At 35.1% G+C, this 14763-nt stretch overlaps 2 protein-coding genes and 1 long non-coding RNA gene across 24 annotated transcripts in view; 2 read left to right on the top strand and 1 right to left on the bottom strand.

The window, feature by feature from the left end:
* Window positions 1-10605, bottom strand: part of rps6kal (ribosomal protein S6 kinase a, like) — a 62417-nt gene extending 51812 nt beyond the window's left edge. For 5 of the 12 annotated variants that reach the window (XM_087280232.1, XM_087280233.1, XM_087280238.1 and 2 more), the window contains exon 1: window positions 3318-3554. Coding sequence is in view for 1 of the 12 variants with exons in the window: in NM_200073.1 (NP_956367.1) it covers window positions 3318-3383 (66 nt within the window). In the remaining 11 variants the exon portion in view is untranslated. 12 annotated transcript variants of the gene reach the window in all.
* On the top strand, window positions 6175-9559 carry LOC147833859 (uncharacterized). 3 transcript variants are annotated; one of them, XR_015507121.1, is made up of 6 exons: window positions 6175-6229; window positions 7475-7580; window positions 7703-7773; window positions 8239-8423; window positions 8589-8792; window positions 9202-9559. It is a non-coding gene; the product is annotated as an uncharacterized LOC147833859 (long non-coding RNA). The 3 variants fall into 3 exon arrangements; XR_015507122.1 differs by having other exon boundaries at window positions 8589-8892; XR_015507123.1 differs by having other exon boundaries at window positions 8589-8896.
* The window catches only part of nxf1a (nuclear RNA export factor 1a), a 47001-nt gene continuing 42693 nt past the window's right edge, over window positions 10456-14763 (top strand). For 8 of the 9 annotated variants that reach the window (XM_087280851.1, XM_087280849.1, XM_087280850.1 and 5 more), the window contains exons 1-2: window positions 10456-10600; window positions 14184-14240. Coding sequence is in view for 5 of the 9 variants with exons in the window: in XM_087280847.1 (XP_087136973.1) it covers window positions 10534-10600; window positions 14184-14240 (124 nt within the window). In the remaining 4 variants the exon portion in view is untranslated. 9 annotated transcript variants of the gene reach the window in all.

The raw sequence follows: 14763 nt of genomic DNA, 5'->3' as shown, positions 1-14763 counted from the left end.
TACTAGCCAAAAATCTTTAATAAAAGTTGCTCGATGCCAAAATTATATGCAAAAAAATAAATATTATTCTGGCAGATTTATTAGGGATGCAATGATTACAGGTTTTATGTATGATTATAGTCTGAGGAATATTCACTGATATCCCACACTCGTTAAATTCTAAAATTTATCAGTTTAGAAAAATCACATGAAAATCTTCTTACATTTTAAAGTGTCATTTATTGCTGCTCAGTAACCAAATAATACAGCATAAAATAATAATAAAAACAAACAGTAGTCTATTTCTCTTTGGACTTAAAAATTAGTGAAAAAAAAGTGTTGGTCATTTAAACTCAAGTAATAATAAATGACACAACACTAAAAAAATGAATAAAAATAAAATACATTTAAAAAAAGTTTAGGTCTAATGTAAATCTATCTAAAAGTATTTAAGTAATGCAAGTATTTCCCTTTTAAAGAAAACAAATGCAGTCAAAGGCTGTTGAACCTCTGCCTGGAAGGCACTTTTGATGAACTATATTACAAAAATGTTTGTTGTTTTCATTTTTGGACCAGAGTAGAAAGGTGTATATGAAGCTGATTGGTCAGATTTTGTTATGTGACGCATGGTGCGCTTGTGGCATTCTGAAAAATGTTGATGTTTTCAAAGTGCGTGTTGGAAAGTGCGTAGCATCACTCTTAATATGCACACACAAGCCGCGCACCTCCATTGGAAATAATGAACTTGCGTGTGCAAAAGAAGTGATGTGTGCACGACCCTTAGGCCCCGTTTACACTAATACGTTTTAGTTTTAAAATGCACAAGTTTTGCTACGGTTACGCCGTCAATCCACACGACGCCGGAGTTTTCGAACGCTAAAAACGTTTTCTGAGCTTTTTGAAAACAGTGAAGAGGCCGTTTTCATTTTAAAATGCTGCTGCTCCAGGTCACTATTAAGTAGCCCACAGAAATTTAATCTTGTGCATCCTTTACTTGTAAGTTCAGACTTCACAAGTTTGAAATGGAGAACAAACTCCAGGGGGCACGTCAAGTAATATGGACACGTAATATGAGGGCACGTAATATTCGATTAACGAGCTGCGGTTGTCGGTTAGCAAAATTAACCGAAATGAGCATCTCTAGTTGTCACGATACTGGAATTCGAAACCAATCAGTACAGAAATTTAAAAAACGTCCACTTCCCACGAACATTTGAGCACATTCTTAAACAGCCCTGATTTGCTGTTGTGTTCACGTGGTCAACAGAAATGACTGTGACTGGTCGTAAAGGTCATCAGTTCACCAAACTCACCGCTGTCTACTGAGTGTAAACACAGATACAGGGACACTGGAGCGTTTCAAAGTCACAGCGATCAGTTGGATTGTCCATACGCTGTTATCCGCTGACATCAGAGCAATCCTCTGATGAATCGCAGCTTTAAAACGCCCCAGTGTTCATGCTATTTAATTCATGAGTCATGTTAGCTTGAACTCATTCACAGAATCCAAAACCTGATTTTTAATAGGCCATTACTAGTCAATACAAAATATTCACTTATTCGTTTATTTTCTTTTCAGCTTAGTCCCTTTATTCATCAGGGGTTGCCACAGCACAGCGGAATGAACCACCAACTTATCAAGCATATGCTTTACACAGACGATGCCCTTCCAGCAGCAACCCAACACTGGTAAACACCCATACAATCATGCATTCACACTCATACACTACAGCCGATTTAGCTTTTTCAATTCACCTATACCACATGCCTTTGGACTGTGGGGGAAACTGGAGCACCGGGAGGAAACCCACGCAAACACAGGGAGAACATGCAAACTCCACACAGAAACGCCAACTGACCTGCCAGGGCTTGAGCCAGCGACCATCTTGCTGTGAGCAATCGTGCTACCCACTGCGCCACTGTGACGCCCCAAAATAATAATTTAACACAAATTGAGCTGACTACGTTACCACTGCTATATATTTTTTAGCTGCATGCAAGTAATTAATGAACAATGCAAAGAATTAATCAATATTCAATGTAAAATTTATGTAATCCTATGGAAGATGGAAGTTAAATGTTAAAAGCTTTATTTTGTCGTAATATTTACAGATTGCGATTGATTTTTTTTGTAATGAAATGGCTTACTATGCATTGTGTTTCATAGTTCTGCACTGTTTATTCATGTTTACAGCTCACTAATAGTGACTGAAGTGACTCAGTTTTTGATAAATGCTCCACATCAACTCTGAAACCAATTTTAGTGCAACAAGTTCATTTTTCACTATAAATAATAACAACATACTCATGCATCATGATGACAGGATTTTCCTCCACCAAAAAGAAAGTGAAAACATCAGAACTAATCACAAATCATTATAATTGTCACCATAAATACATCATACTCATGCTGAACAGTGCAATGTATCTGGCGTCGCTGGTTCAGCTCAATCATGGAAAAGCACTTATCACATCTATTACATCTTGGACCAGTAGCCTAAAACAGATTAAAATGTTTTACTGCTGACAGAGACAGATCTTGAATGAACAAACACAGCAAAGCCCAGTGTCATGTAGCTACTATGAACAAAATACTGAAATCTCACTCTCATTTTTGGATGCTAGATGCTTTATAATCCATATTTTTAAATGCCAAAGTTTAAACTATTGTCTAGCTTGATGTAAACACTGATGTGCGTGACAGAAACACTTAAAGTGCATAATATTAGTAGTCCAAATACAGTAAGTCTATTTAATATTTACGTAACGTATAGATAAATACCAGGTAGTGAAAGCAAAACAAACAGAGACAGCAGACAGGATATTTACAGATATAGATTTTAAGAAACTCCTAATATCTCGCATCTTTGAAAGAGCATAGATTGGAGCTGATAGTGTAATCGACGTGTAACTAACAGACTGGAATTAAATGAAAGCAAATGATAGTGGCGTTATATAGTTTACTTTGACATTCGGCGAGTGCGCGTGCGTGCGCTTTAGTCATGACTCATAAGGTGAATCCGATCAACAAGCGCAGGCTAATCGTCATTATAACCAAGTCATTTCACTCGCATGCTCGTGGTTTACACACAACACAAACAGTGTCGCTTCTGGGAACGTAATTTGCATTAGTTTTGTGCAGGATTCATGAATAGTAACATCATTATCGCAAGCTAACGGCTTAAGCTAATGGTGTCGTCACGCGAGTCTCCACACTGCGTGCGCGCACCCGCGCAACAGGGACACACTCGCTCATATCACCAAAAACACACAAAGCTGTAATTGATGACACCGATAATCAATACAAGTCCATTAATGTGGTCATATGTGTGACATACCTCACTGCTTACGCTCTGCACCTCCATTTTGAGCGAGGACTCCTGCGCGGGGCCAAAAGATATCATATGGTGTAACTAGAGGTTTATTTCTCCAGGCATTTCTTCGTCGTGGTTGACATTAAATGCTCGTGAAAACTAAGTGACGCGGGCGGTTAACCGGATCATAAGAATCGCACGGGTCGCTCCGCTCGCTTATTCCCACAAATATGGCCGTCTCTATCCGCGCGAGCTGAAGACGGCAGGGCTTGCGTCATTGTGACGCAACTCAACGGAGGATTTCCCCACCGAAGGGAGCACAAACCCATTTAACTGTATCCCGATGCTCACCAGCCCAAACAACGCTGCACTTGGAAGTGAACGTGTTAAGTGTGTGATAGTGCGCAGAAATAATGAATGAAGTAAATTTACAATGTTTTACAGCACGGTGACCAGCGCATTATAAGTAACGTGAGTTACGTAATAACATTACTTTTCAAAGTAACGAGTAAAGTAACGCTTACTCAAAAAAGAAGTAAGACTATTTGAGTTACTTTTTATTTTAAAAATAATGAGAGGATAATGAAAATTATAATGATGCACTTAATAATAGAATGCCTTCATTATTTTGAACACATCCAAAAAAAGGAAAAGGGCATTGTCTCAATCAATGAACAGGATTTTGCATCACTAATATGACAAAAACTACAAAAATAGAAACACTACTTTCATTAATCCATATATATGGCAGCTCATTTATGATAGAATATTTAATGTATTTTAAAGTGTCTTTCTTTCCTAACTATACCAAGCAAGCACACGCTGCACAGTGGCTTAGTGGTTAGCACTGTCGCATCACAATAAGGAGTTTGCATGTTCTCCCTGGCTGCGTCTGAAACGGCATGCTTCCATACTATATAGTATGCTAAAATCAGTATGCAAGCTGAGTAGTATGTCAGAATTTATAGAATTCGAAAATCAGTATGCGAGAAGTACCCGGATGACCTACTACTTCTGACAAGCTTCTGAAGTGCACATCAAATCCGCACTGCGCTCATCCATGATGCCCAGCAAGAGAATTCATGAAAGGGAGTGAATTGACGCAACTGACGCTGGTAGGTTATGTGATCATGACAAAATGACATATATGACAATTATTTCAGATACTGCAGATTTACATTTCAGTCTGTCTTTCAACAAACCTTCCATTGTTCATTCATGTTTTAATTTTGTACAGTACTCAAGTACTGTCATGTTCCTCGAAATCATTGTGAGTTCACGCTCTCTCTCACTGACGCTGTACTGCCAAACCCTTGGCTTCACTCACAGCAAGCTTATATGGAAAAGTAATTAAAAAGTACTTCAAAATATACCAACATGATTGACTTGTTTTGCTACTATTGATTATTTCTATTTGTCAAAACGATACTAAACTAATTTTAGTTGTGTTTAATGCAGTGGCTCGATCTGCCCCATTGAAAGCGCCATCTGCATTTTTATCTAATCATCATCAGTTATGTGGTTTTCTCACCTTTACACACACACGCACGGCAATCATCATAGGCAATGTGCCCCAACCCCACAAGCAAAGACATTTGCATGTTTATAGGCTATTACATAAATGCAATCTCGACTTGTAATACTGCGCTCACGACATTTGTCATTGAAATAACGCCACAGGTAGTTGGTAGATCTGTGTAAAAAAGGCCTCCCGCCACAGCTGGAAAACATCCTAGAGCAGTGGTTCTCAAACTGTGGTTGTGTACCAATAGTGGTACGCAGGCTTCCTTCTAGTGGTACGCGGATGAATCAAATATGTAATATACATACTACAAATATTTGAAGAAATTATCAAAAATTATTTATATACGAATATGATGACATTAATATAATATAATATTTATATATTTATATGTTATATAATATAATATATTTATATATTATAAATATAATATAATATTTATGAGGTCCCGGCAACATTTCCAGGTGCTAATAAAACAGGAGTTATTACTTTTTTGAACTGTACAGATCTTAAGCTGCTTTACTAGACCTAATACGCTACTGTATTTCAAAACTGCTCATTATGGTGGTACTTGCAAAGACAATTTTTTTCTGAGGTGGTACTTGATGAAAAACGTTTGAGAACCACTGTCCTAGAGGAAACACTGAAGTTGGTAATAAATAATACATGATTAAATGATAAAAATGTAAAATAATGGTAAAAAATATTAAAATAATCAAATTGTTCAGTACTTGAAACAGAAATTTGATAAATGAACAAAGACATTAAATCAGTCACTCACTTTCCTTTGTCTACTCCCCAGATAGCAGGCAGTAATCGGCCCGAGCTCGGCTGCCCTCCGGCGCCTCCGGCTCCGACTCGGCATCGGCGAGTGTTATCCGGGCCGAGTGCGGCCCGCAGCTCGCTCGCGCACATGCGGTTGTGATACGGCTGTAAAGCACTGGCCCGATTCCGGTCAACCATATGGCAACCGATTAAGGCTGATGGCAACCGATTAAGTCCTTTATTTATCTAGTAATCTGTTAGCTCCACGTTTAATGATAATTTGAGAAAATATTCATGGTACGATAGCAAAAAAAAAAAAAAAAAAAGAATATTTAGTGTGGATGTTCGCAATGTTTAGACGCAAACAAAGCAATATTATTTATAAATAGATTATACATGTCATCTAGAGAAAAACTATGTAAAATTCGCTTATTTTTGAGATAGCACGCTCCTGTGCTGACAGTTTTTGTTTTAAAGCAGAAGTTGGTTTCATAATAAACACATGCGTGACTAAACTCATGATCCACACTCCAATCCAGACGGTGGCGGTAATGCTCCAAAAAGCTGGTTGTCAACCACCATGGCACGAAGATCACAAGAAGAAAAAGTTTTTTTTTTTAAAGACTTCACGTGAATTCCGGTCAGAAAGGTAAGCTTTTTACTGCTTGTGTTCTGTATAATTAGCGAATTTAGAGCTTAAAACATTTCCACGGTGTTTGGTTGTAACAGCGTTTAGTAATTTAAAACAGTTTGATACGAAATGTAACTTGCTTTAAGAAACACGACTGGAGCTAATGTATGCTAACGCTAACAGTTACAAACACGCCTGAAAGTTCATTTTCCTTTAACACAATGTTAGATTGTAACGTGTGTAGTAACTGAAAACTATTTTAATTATTTTAAAGAAACATGAAACGAATTTGTGTGTATGCTAACTTTGCGTTAAAGAAAGTTTCTGTAGACGAATCCATTAACTAACATGGCAACGTGTTTTTTTCCTGATTTAACCTTATAAAGTACCGTGGATGTTGAAAAAAATCATTGTACAGGCGTATACTTATCCAACAGTATTAATTATGTGATTGTGTAAATAAAAACTAATCGTTTTGGATTAATAAAATATTATTGTTTATCTTGTTTATGCAGTTAGTCACGAAAAGTGATCGAAACTCGACTGTTTACTATTCTCTTTAAACTATCCAAGAGAAATATATTACTATGCACTTTAATTCATATGTGTTAGCCTATGTGAATCAATTATATCTTTTGTTCAAGCTGTAATGGTCAGTTAATGTAAAACTGAACGTCTTAAAGCAGATTTTGATGTTTTTTGTTTGTTTTTTATGTAATTGACGGTGATAAATTCTGATTTAAATGAATGGGTAACAATATTTGTTGGTTAAGTCTTATTGTTCTTGTTTAACAAAGGTTAGTGAGATCATTTTGCAGTACATCACGACCAAAGAAGTCAATGGCACACTCTTTTGAACGTGAATAGGCATGCTATAGTTGTGTGCTAAAAGTCCATTATAAGCTGTAAACTGCTGATATATTTTCAACATAGATTGAGCTTTTCAGACATTACATTACTAATTGCTTCACAAACAGCTGAAACGGTTTATTGTTATTGGCTATCATCATCAAACATTTTTCACAATGGTAGGTTAATCTTCATGGGTACAGAATAATGCATGTGCTTGGCCATCTTACAAATCTATGTCTCAGATTTATAAGGCTGTCACTCTGCATGAATCTCCGAATAAATCTTGTGCAACCTTCTGTGTACTGATTATTTACACTATAGGTATTATATGCATTAATTAACTTTGATAGTATTTCAGGATTTGAACTTTTCTTTACGGGAGGTTAACAACAATGTGATGTTTTATTATAGATGCATATGAGGAAGCTCGACTAAAACATCCACACGCAACTGTGATTTCTGACTGGTAAACAGATGAGGACGATGATTGCCTGTCATACATCTAAAGACAGAACAGGTTTGTTTGCAATTATTTTAAACACATACTGTCAACATTGTCATTGATCTATTACAACCTGTGAGTTTTGCCCTGGCACTATACTAAAGTGATGTTTTGTTTTGTAAATGTATCTGATCAAGGGACAGTATAGACGCATCTATACCATGATGAAGAAAAATTACTTTGAACAAAGAGGCTGGATAAAAGGCAGGTATGAAGATTTCAGAAATCAATGCAGCACCACAAGTACCATCACCATCAATGACTATGGCAGAAATCTTAAGACCACCATCAAGATGCACAGATACTGTACATTCCAGTACACCAGGCGTGTCCAAACTACGGCCCGCGGGCCATCTGCAGCCCAAAAAACATCTCTCGGCCCAAAAAGTTTGGACACTCTTGCAGTACACCTATGAACATTTACAGTCTTTGTTCTAGTGCAGTTTGAGATCAAGACAGACTAGTGCAGTTTGAGATCAAGACATAACTTATTGCATCTCGTGATGTCTTTGTAAGAATTGAAGACATCACTACATTTGTTATGGTTTAATGCAGCTAGAAAGTAAAGATCAACTAGAGAATATCAGCAGTGTCTAACCCACTGTTGTATTTACAGAAGTTGTATGAGAATAAGCTACAGGTTGATTTATACTAATCTGTTTTTCTTTTTTAGCACGACTGACTGAAGTTTTAAAATCATGCAACGTCATAAAGCAGCAGCTGGGCCTGATTTTCACAAAACCAAAACAGACGTGATAAAATTCCAGATGTAAACACATTTGACCTTCCTTTGGCCAATTTGATTTGGAAAAGCTTGAAAATCAACTAAAGGAGCAGCCCGAACAAATGAAGAAACTGGTAAGTTCAAGCTCTTGCTAATTTCAAAGTGTTTTAAGTTTATTTGTTTTTTTTATTGTTTTTTTTTTTGCTTCGTAGGTAGCCTACTTTTTTCCTAATTTTTTCTTTTTTTTTTTACATTAGTACTTGTTCACTACTAATTATCTGTTTATCTTTTAATCACAGATGGAGTGAGGACAAATGTCCATACCACGCCACTGATAAAGAAGTGGAAAAATGCATTACAAGGTAGCTACAACTTGCCCCTGACAGGGATGGAGGAAGAAAGAAGAGAAAGCTAATGTGTCAAATGTCTACATCACTATTTTGTTTTATTTTTTAAACAACATTTTAAGTGTATTAGGATGTTCCCTGATACTTGAACAATTTGTTTCTTTCATTTGCATTTATATGTATACATATGTATATGTATATATATATATGTGTGTATGTGTGTGTGTATATATATGTATGGTATGTAGGTATGTATGTATGTGTGTGCGCCAAATTCTGAAGAAACATCTTGATACATTTTTAATAAACGTAATACAAATAAAATTATAAATATAAAATTGCACAAGACGTGTATATATATAAAATGTATAATCATCTCACTCATGTCTTGCTGTTTGTGCAATTGATTTTGTTCAAGTTTATTTAAAAATAAGTTTGACTTTATACTTCTGCAATTATTTATATATATATATATATATATATATATATATATATATATATATATATATATATTTGTTTGTTTGTTTGTTTATTATTTTAATGTTTTATTAAAAAATGTTTCAAGATGTTTCTTCAGAATTCTGCAGTACTTTTTACAAGTTTGACTTGGATATTTTACGGATTGTCATTGGTATTTTTAAGATGTTTCTTGCTATATCTTAAATTGGTTTCTATATTTAGGTTTATATAAAATTTAGCTGTTTGTACAAATTTTTAATTTAAGTCTATTGGGAAAACAGGGTTGTTTTAAAAACATCTGTGTGTGTGTGTGTTATTTTTAGATTTTTTGTTTAAATCTTTCTGTGTGTCTTTAATGTGTTGTTTTATTGTTGTTTTTATATTGATATTCTTGTGCACTACAAAATTATTTATAAAATTTTAGTACTATTTTTTTCTTGCAATTAATAAACGTTTAACATTTATTTATTTTGTCATTTGTCTGATTATTTTCGTTACAGAATGTGTATGCAGTTTGCACTTTATTCAGGGGTCACCACAGTGGAATGAACTGCTATTTATTCTGGCAAATTGTTTTAGACAGTAAATGCCCTTCCAGGCACTAGCCAGGGAAACACCCACACACTCCCCCAGTCATAAACTATGAAAATGTTTAGTTTGTCCAATTAACTGCATGTCTTTGGACTGTGGGGGAAACCGGAGCAAACTGTAGACACAGGGATGCAAACTCCACACAGAAAGGCCTCCTGGTCACTTACCAACCCTACTACCCTTAAATCAATTAAAAGATTTATTTACATACAAGTAAACATATTTTTTAAATGAATAAACAGTACCATAATGAGTAAATAAAAAAAAAATTGGACTTAATAGTGACTGTGTATTTTCCAGATTTTAACATTAAGGTTAAAATATTTTCTTAAGTCTATATACAAAGAGCAGCCTTTTACATGTTATGATTAGGGTCTCTTAAATTAGGATTATATTTGGGGTCCATGACATTTAAAAGACTGAAAACCATTGATAAACACTTGAAGCTGTGCTTTTGACTTGAATAAGCAACATCCACTCAGTTAACGTTAGTTTGGTTTATACGAGCAACGTGCTAAAACGCGTTAGCAACCTAGCCCACAGTACAACTCATAATTTCTTAATAAAATCAAAAATAATAATAATAATAAATAAATAAATACGTTAATTAAAAATGCTAATTAATCAGCTTGAATAAATGTTGCATGTTAATTAAAAATATATATAATGGAACTACCTGATATCCTTGTGACAACGTGCAAAACTGTATTTGTGGTTTGACCCTGTTTTTGACGCACGCAAATATTTTGATTTTACGAGGAAGCACGACGGATTTTCCGCTGCACGTGCATCAGAGCGGGTACACGTGGTGTGGTCGCGCGCAATTCATGAAATTAACCGGAGCACAATGAGTCGTTACCGGGAATGGTACCCTAATCTGTCTGTGATAACGCGGGTTTGCTCCAGTTCCTCAGGTACCAAAATTATCTAATATTTGTGATATTTATGGTGTGATGTTTGCTGAAACTGAACTAAAGTTGAACAATGCTGAATTACGTTATGGTGGACTGATTGGCAGGTTTTAATCACTGTCAGGTGCTCTCATTTTCATTAGATCAACTTGCTTTTTTTTTACATTATTAACGTTAACAAATCTTTAGCAAAAGGTGAAGCATGTGAAAGCGTCTCTACGTAGAATTAAACTTGGTAGAAATAAATGTAACGTGTTTTTCTTAAATGATTATACATTTCAGTGCTAGAATAGCGCGTATATGGGCCTTGTAGCTTTCGTATTTTACAAGTTACCTTGCATCGGAAATGGAAATAATATTTATAACATTAACGTTATAGTTCAAATGCTTTTTAGATTTTTAAGCGGGACATTTAAGGACATTTATTTTATTTGTACTTTAAATTGACTACAATTAACAATATAGAACTCCACCATTATTTTTTAAAATTGTCAATATTCTAATATTGATGTGTAAATATTATTAAAACATGCAGGGCCGGCCCTGTACATTTCGGGGCCCTAAGCAGAGTAATTTTAGGGCCCTACCTTGCTCTAAATATTGGAGTATTGCAAATTATCCCTCAATGATTATATTGCTTATTATTACTTAACTGTTAGGGCCAGACGGAATCTGCAGACATATTTAGCTTTTTCTGCGCAGAATTGTGTTAAAGAACCTGCAGATTATGCGGAATGATTTTGGGAGTATCATAACTAAAACTAATATATGAAATAAAAAAGTAATACATTTTTAACTTGTATTTAATGTTTGCATTGCAAATCCAATTAGATCCACATTATTTGGTAAACAAAACAAGTTTCTCATATAATACATCTACTAAAAGACAGAAAATATTACTTTACAAACTCACTTTGTAAATAAATCATATGAACAATTTACATATTAGTCAATAATATTACTGTAATTAATAAAAATAATGAATAAATCTAAATTTACATGCATTTACACAAGTAAATAAACAGAATCAATGATGGGCTAAAAATCTGCGGAATTCTGCATGCGCAGATCCCGTGTGGGCCTGCTTATTAGATACAATTAATGTAACAGAAAAGTAAAGCCTGATTTCTTCTACTTAATGTCTGTCCAAATGATTTGGACATTTTAAAACCGCACTGTTTTTGTCAACTAGCAGCTTTAAAAATGAAGAATTAAACAATCTTTAATAAAGGGAGCAGTGATTCCTAGTTTGCGTCCAGTGTTTAAAACATATTCTATTGATTTAGGAAACAGATTGAAGATTCTATAAAAGATTCTAGGATGAGTTTTTTATATAAGTTCCTAAAGCAAAAATCCAGCATTCCTGCAATGAAACGTCAATAGTTAGCCAAAAATTGAAAATGCATAACTTTCTATTATAATTTCTTTATAATAATAAAATACACATTCTGAACTCAATAAAAAATACAAATAACATTAATGCAAAGATTGATCCATAAATAATAAAATCAATTAGAAAATAATATAAATTAATATGAAAAATATTAATATAAAAAAAAACATAAGAAAAAAGGAGGCAACAAATACTAGGTTAAACTGTAAACACAAACTATATTATTCCCTTCAGTCTCCTTCCCTGTTCTTTACATTTGAGATGCAGGGTCCAGAGCATATTTATAAATATGTCTCAGGAAAAAGTGTGCAAAATATGTCAGTGAAAAACACTTCAGTATTGCATTTCAGTTAATTGCGTTTGAGACTAAAAACATGGGTCTGTAAAACGGGGACAAAAATATATATTTCAGGTAGATTAATTTGAAATGGACTATTTTCGAAAAATTTGCTACTAGATTATGTCTTTAACATCATCATTAGCACTTAAAAGCGATGCTAAAAATGATTTTGTGCTTCTCTTCTCGTCGTCGTATTTCCCCTCAGTTTTTCTAAGCCTGAAGAATACTCATTTAATTGTTGCGGTCCAATTCTTAATAAAAATTGGGTATATAAAGTGAGCCGGCAATGAAGCAAAGGTCATGGCTGTGTCTGTCCACAGATTTGTGTTATTGTGGTGACCGGTCGGTCTTACAGGTTACCTTGAACAAACTCAAACCGCGAGAACACAGAACACTTGAGAAATGAGATGAAGCGAGCTTCCTGGTAATCAGGACAATTTCAACTTTAAGTAGATTTTTCTGTATCAGTACTTTACTCCACTACTTATTTTTCCGACAACTTTTTACTTCTTACATTTTTACACAAATATCTGTACTTTCTACTCCTTACATTTTTAAATCGAGCTCGTTACTTTCCTTTTTATGTGTTTGGTGGCGTGATCTATATCATTTCTTATCTTCGTGCTATTGAATGACTTATCAATGCAGTCAATTAATTTTTTTCATTGCGCGCCTGCGTGCTGCAGTGGGCGGCTTTTTCAACAAAGGCTATCGTGCACCCTATGTAGTACAGTTTATGAAGATTACTATGAGAAAGGCAAAGATGATTTGCAGTCAAATACGATAAGTATTTATTTTAGCAAAAGAAAATATATTTTTAATATATTCAATAAAGAAATATAGTAAATTATAAATTTTAAAAAATTCAATATATTTAGGACAGAATTCAGTGTAAAACTTAAGACATTATTGAATGGACAGCTTGAATGGCAGCTGTTGTTTTTGATCCAACAGCCACAAAACTACATGATGAATGTTGTGAGTTTGCGTCAGGATGATGATACATGGGGGGACCGGATATTTACCTGCATAGTGAAAATAACGTCTAGTAGTAAAGTGTACTTTTTACTTAAGTACATATTTCAGGCTGTAATTTACTTTTACTTAAGTACAAAACTGTATTCCGTACTTTTACCAGTGTCGTTTTAAACATAAGTACCTGTACTTCTACTTGAGTAAAGTATGTGTGTACTTTTGCCATCTCTGGTAATTTGTAAAATGCCAATAAAACAATTTCAACAAGGAAACGGTTCGCACCACTAGTGAGTTGTGGGGGCCCCCTTGTGGTGGCGGGGCCCTAAGCAGCCGCTTAGTTCGCTTATAGCAGGGGTGTCAAACTCAGTTCCTGGAGGGCCGCAGCCCTTCACAGTTTAGTTCCAACCTTGCTCAACACACTTACCTGTAGGTTTCAAACCAGCCTGAAAGACACAATTAGTTTGATCAGGTGTGTTTAATTAGGGTTGGAACTAAACTGTGCAGAGCTGCGGCCCTCCAGGAATTGAGTTTGACACCTGTGGCTTATAGGGAGGGCCGGTTATGAAAACATGAATTTGTATCTAATCCATTAATTTATTTGTGTTAAACTGTGAAACGTTTGCACTTTTGGCACTGAGTAAACCCAAAGTCAATTTGGGAAATGTCATTTTCAATTAAAATGTCTTCATGGTAATTGTTATTCACTTCAGTATGTTGATTGATACTTGTCGTAATGTTATAGACAAATTAATTTAGTTTGCACATTCCCTATCATGCTTGAGGCTGCTTGAGCACCTAGAAGTAATTTTGTCACAAAATAACAAATCCAACATTCTTTTACACTCATGTTTGAATCTTTTCTTCCCTTTTTGGCTTAGATTCGAGTGGCTCTACTGTAGTGAGGGAGGTGTGGCATGCTGACCGCTCTTTCACAGGTAAAACTTGTCTGTTTAGAAGTTTAACCCTTATGTACTGTTGGGGATGTTTTTATCCACTCTGGGAAGATTTTGTGTCTTAATTTGGTTTAAAACTTTGGTAAAAGGTTTTCTGTGTTTCTGCTAGCAGAATGATTTTGATGACAAAATCTTATTTGGAAACATATTTTGAGAAAATGCTTTAAAATTATTAAAGAACGCAACGATTCACTCTCGACAAATTTACTACCCTTTTGTGATGTTTAGGATAAAAAGCCCTGTAACCAATGGGATATTTTTTCAACAAACGCTCAACAAACAAGCAAATGAAACAAACAAGCAAATGAACAGAGAAGGGTCTCATGACCTTAAGGTTAACTTCACACCTTTCTCCTAATTTCAGGAGGTAAAATATTGACCCTTAAGCATGACCAAATAACCAGAGAAGGGTCTACGGAATTTAAGGTCAGGCCCGGATTGGCTAATCGGTAGGACCGGGAGAATTCCCGGTGGGCCGGTCTGTTTTTTGGCCCAGAGGGCCGGT

The sequence above is a fragment of the Danio rerio genome, chromosome 14 (assembly GCF_052040795.2).
Source record: "Danio rerio strain M-AB ecotype USA chromosome 14, GRCz13ab, whole genome shotgun sequence".
Classification (NCBI taxonomy): domain Eukaryota; kingdom Metazoa; phylum Chordata; class Actinopteri; order Cypriniformes; family Danionidae; genus Danio; species Danio rerio.
Note: the sequence above shows the minus strand (reverse complement) of the source record. Positions and strands in the feature narration are given on the sequence as shown.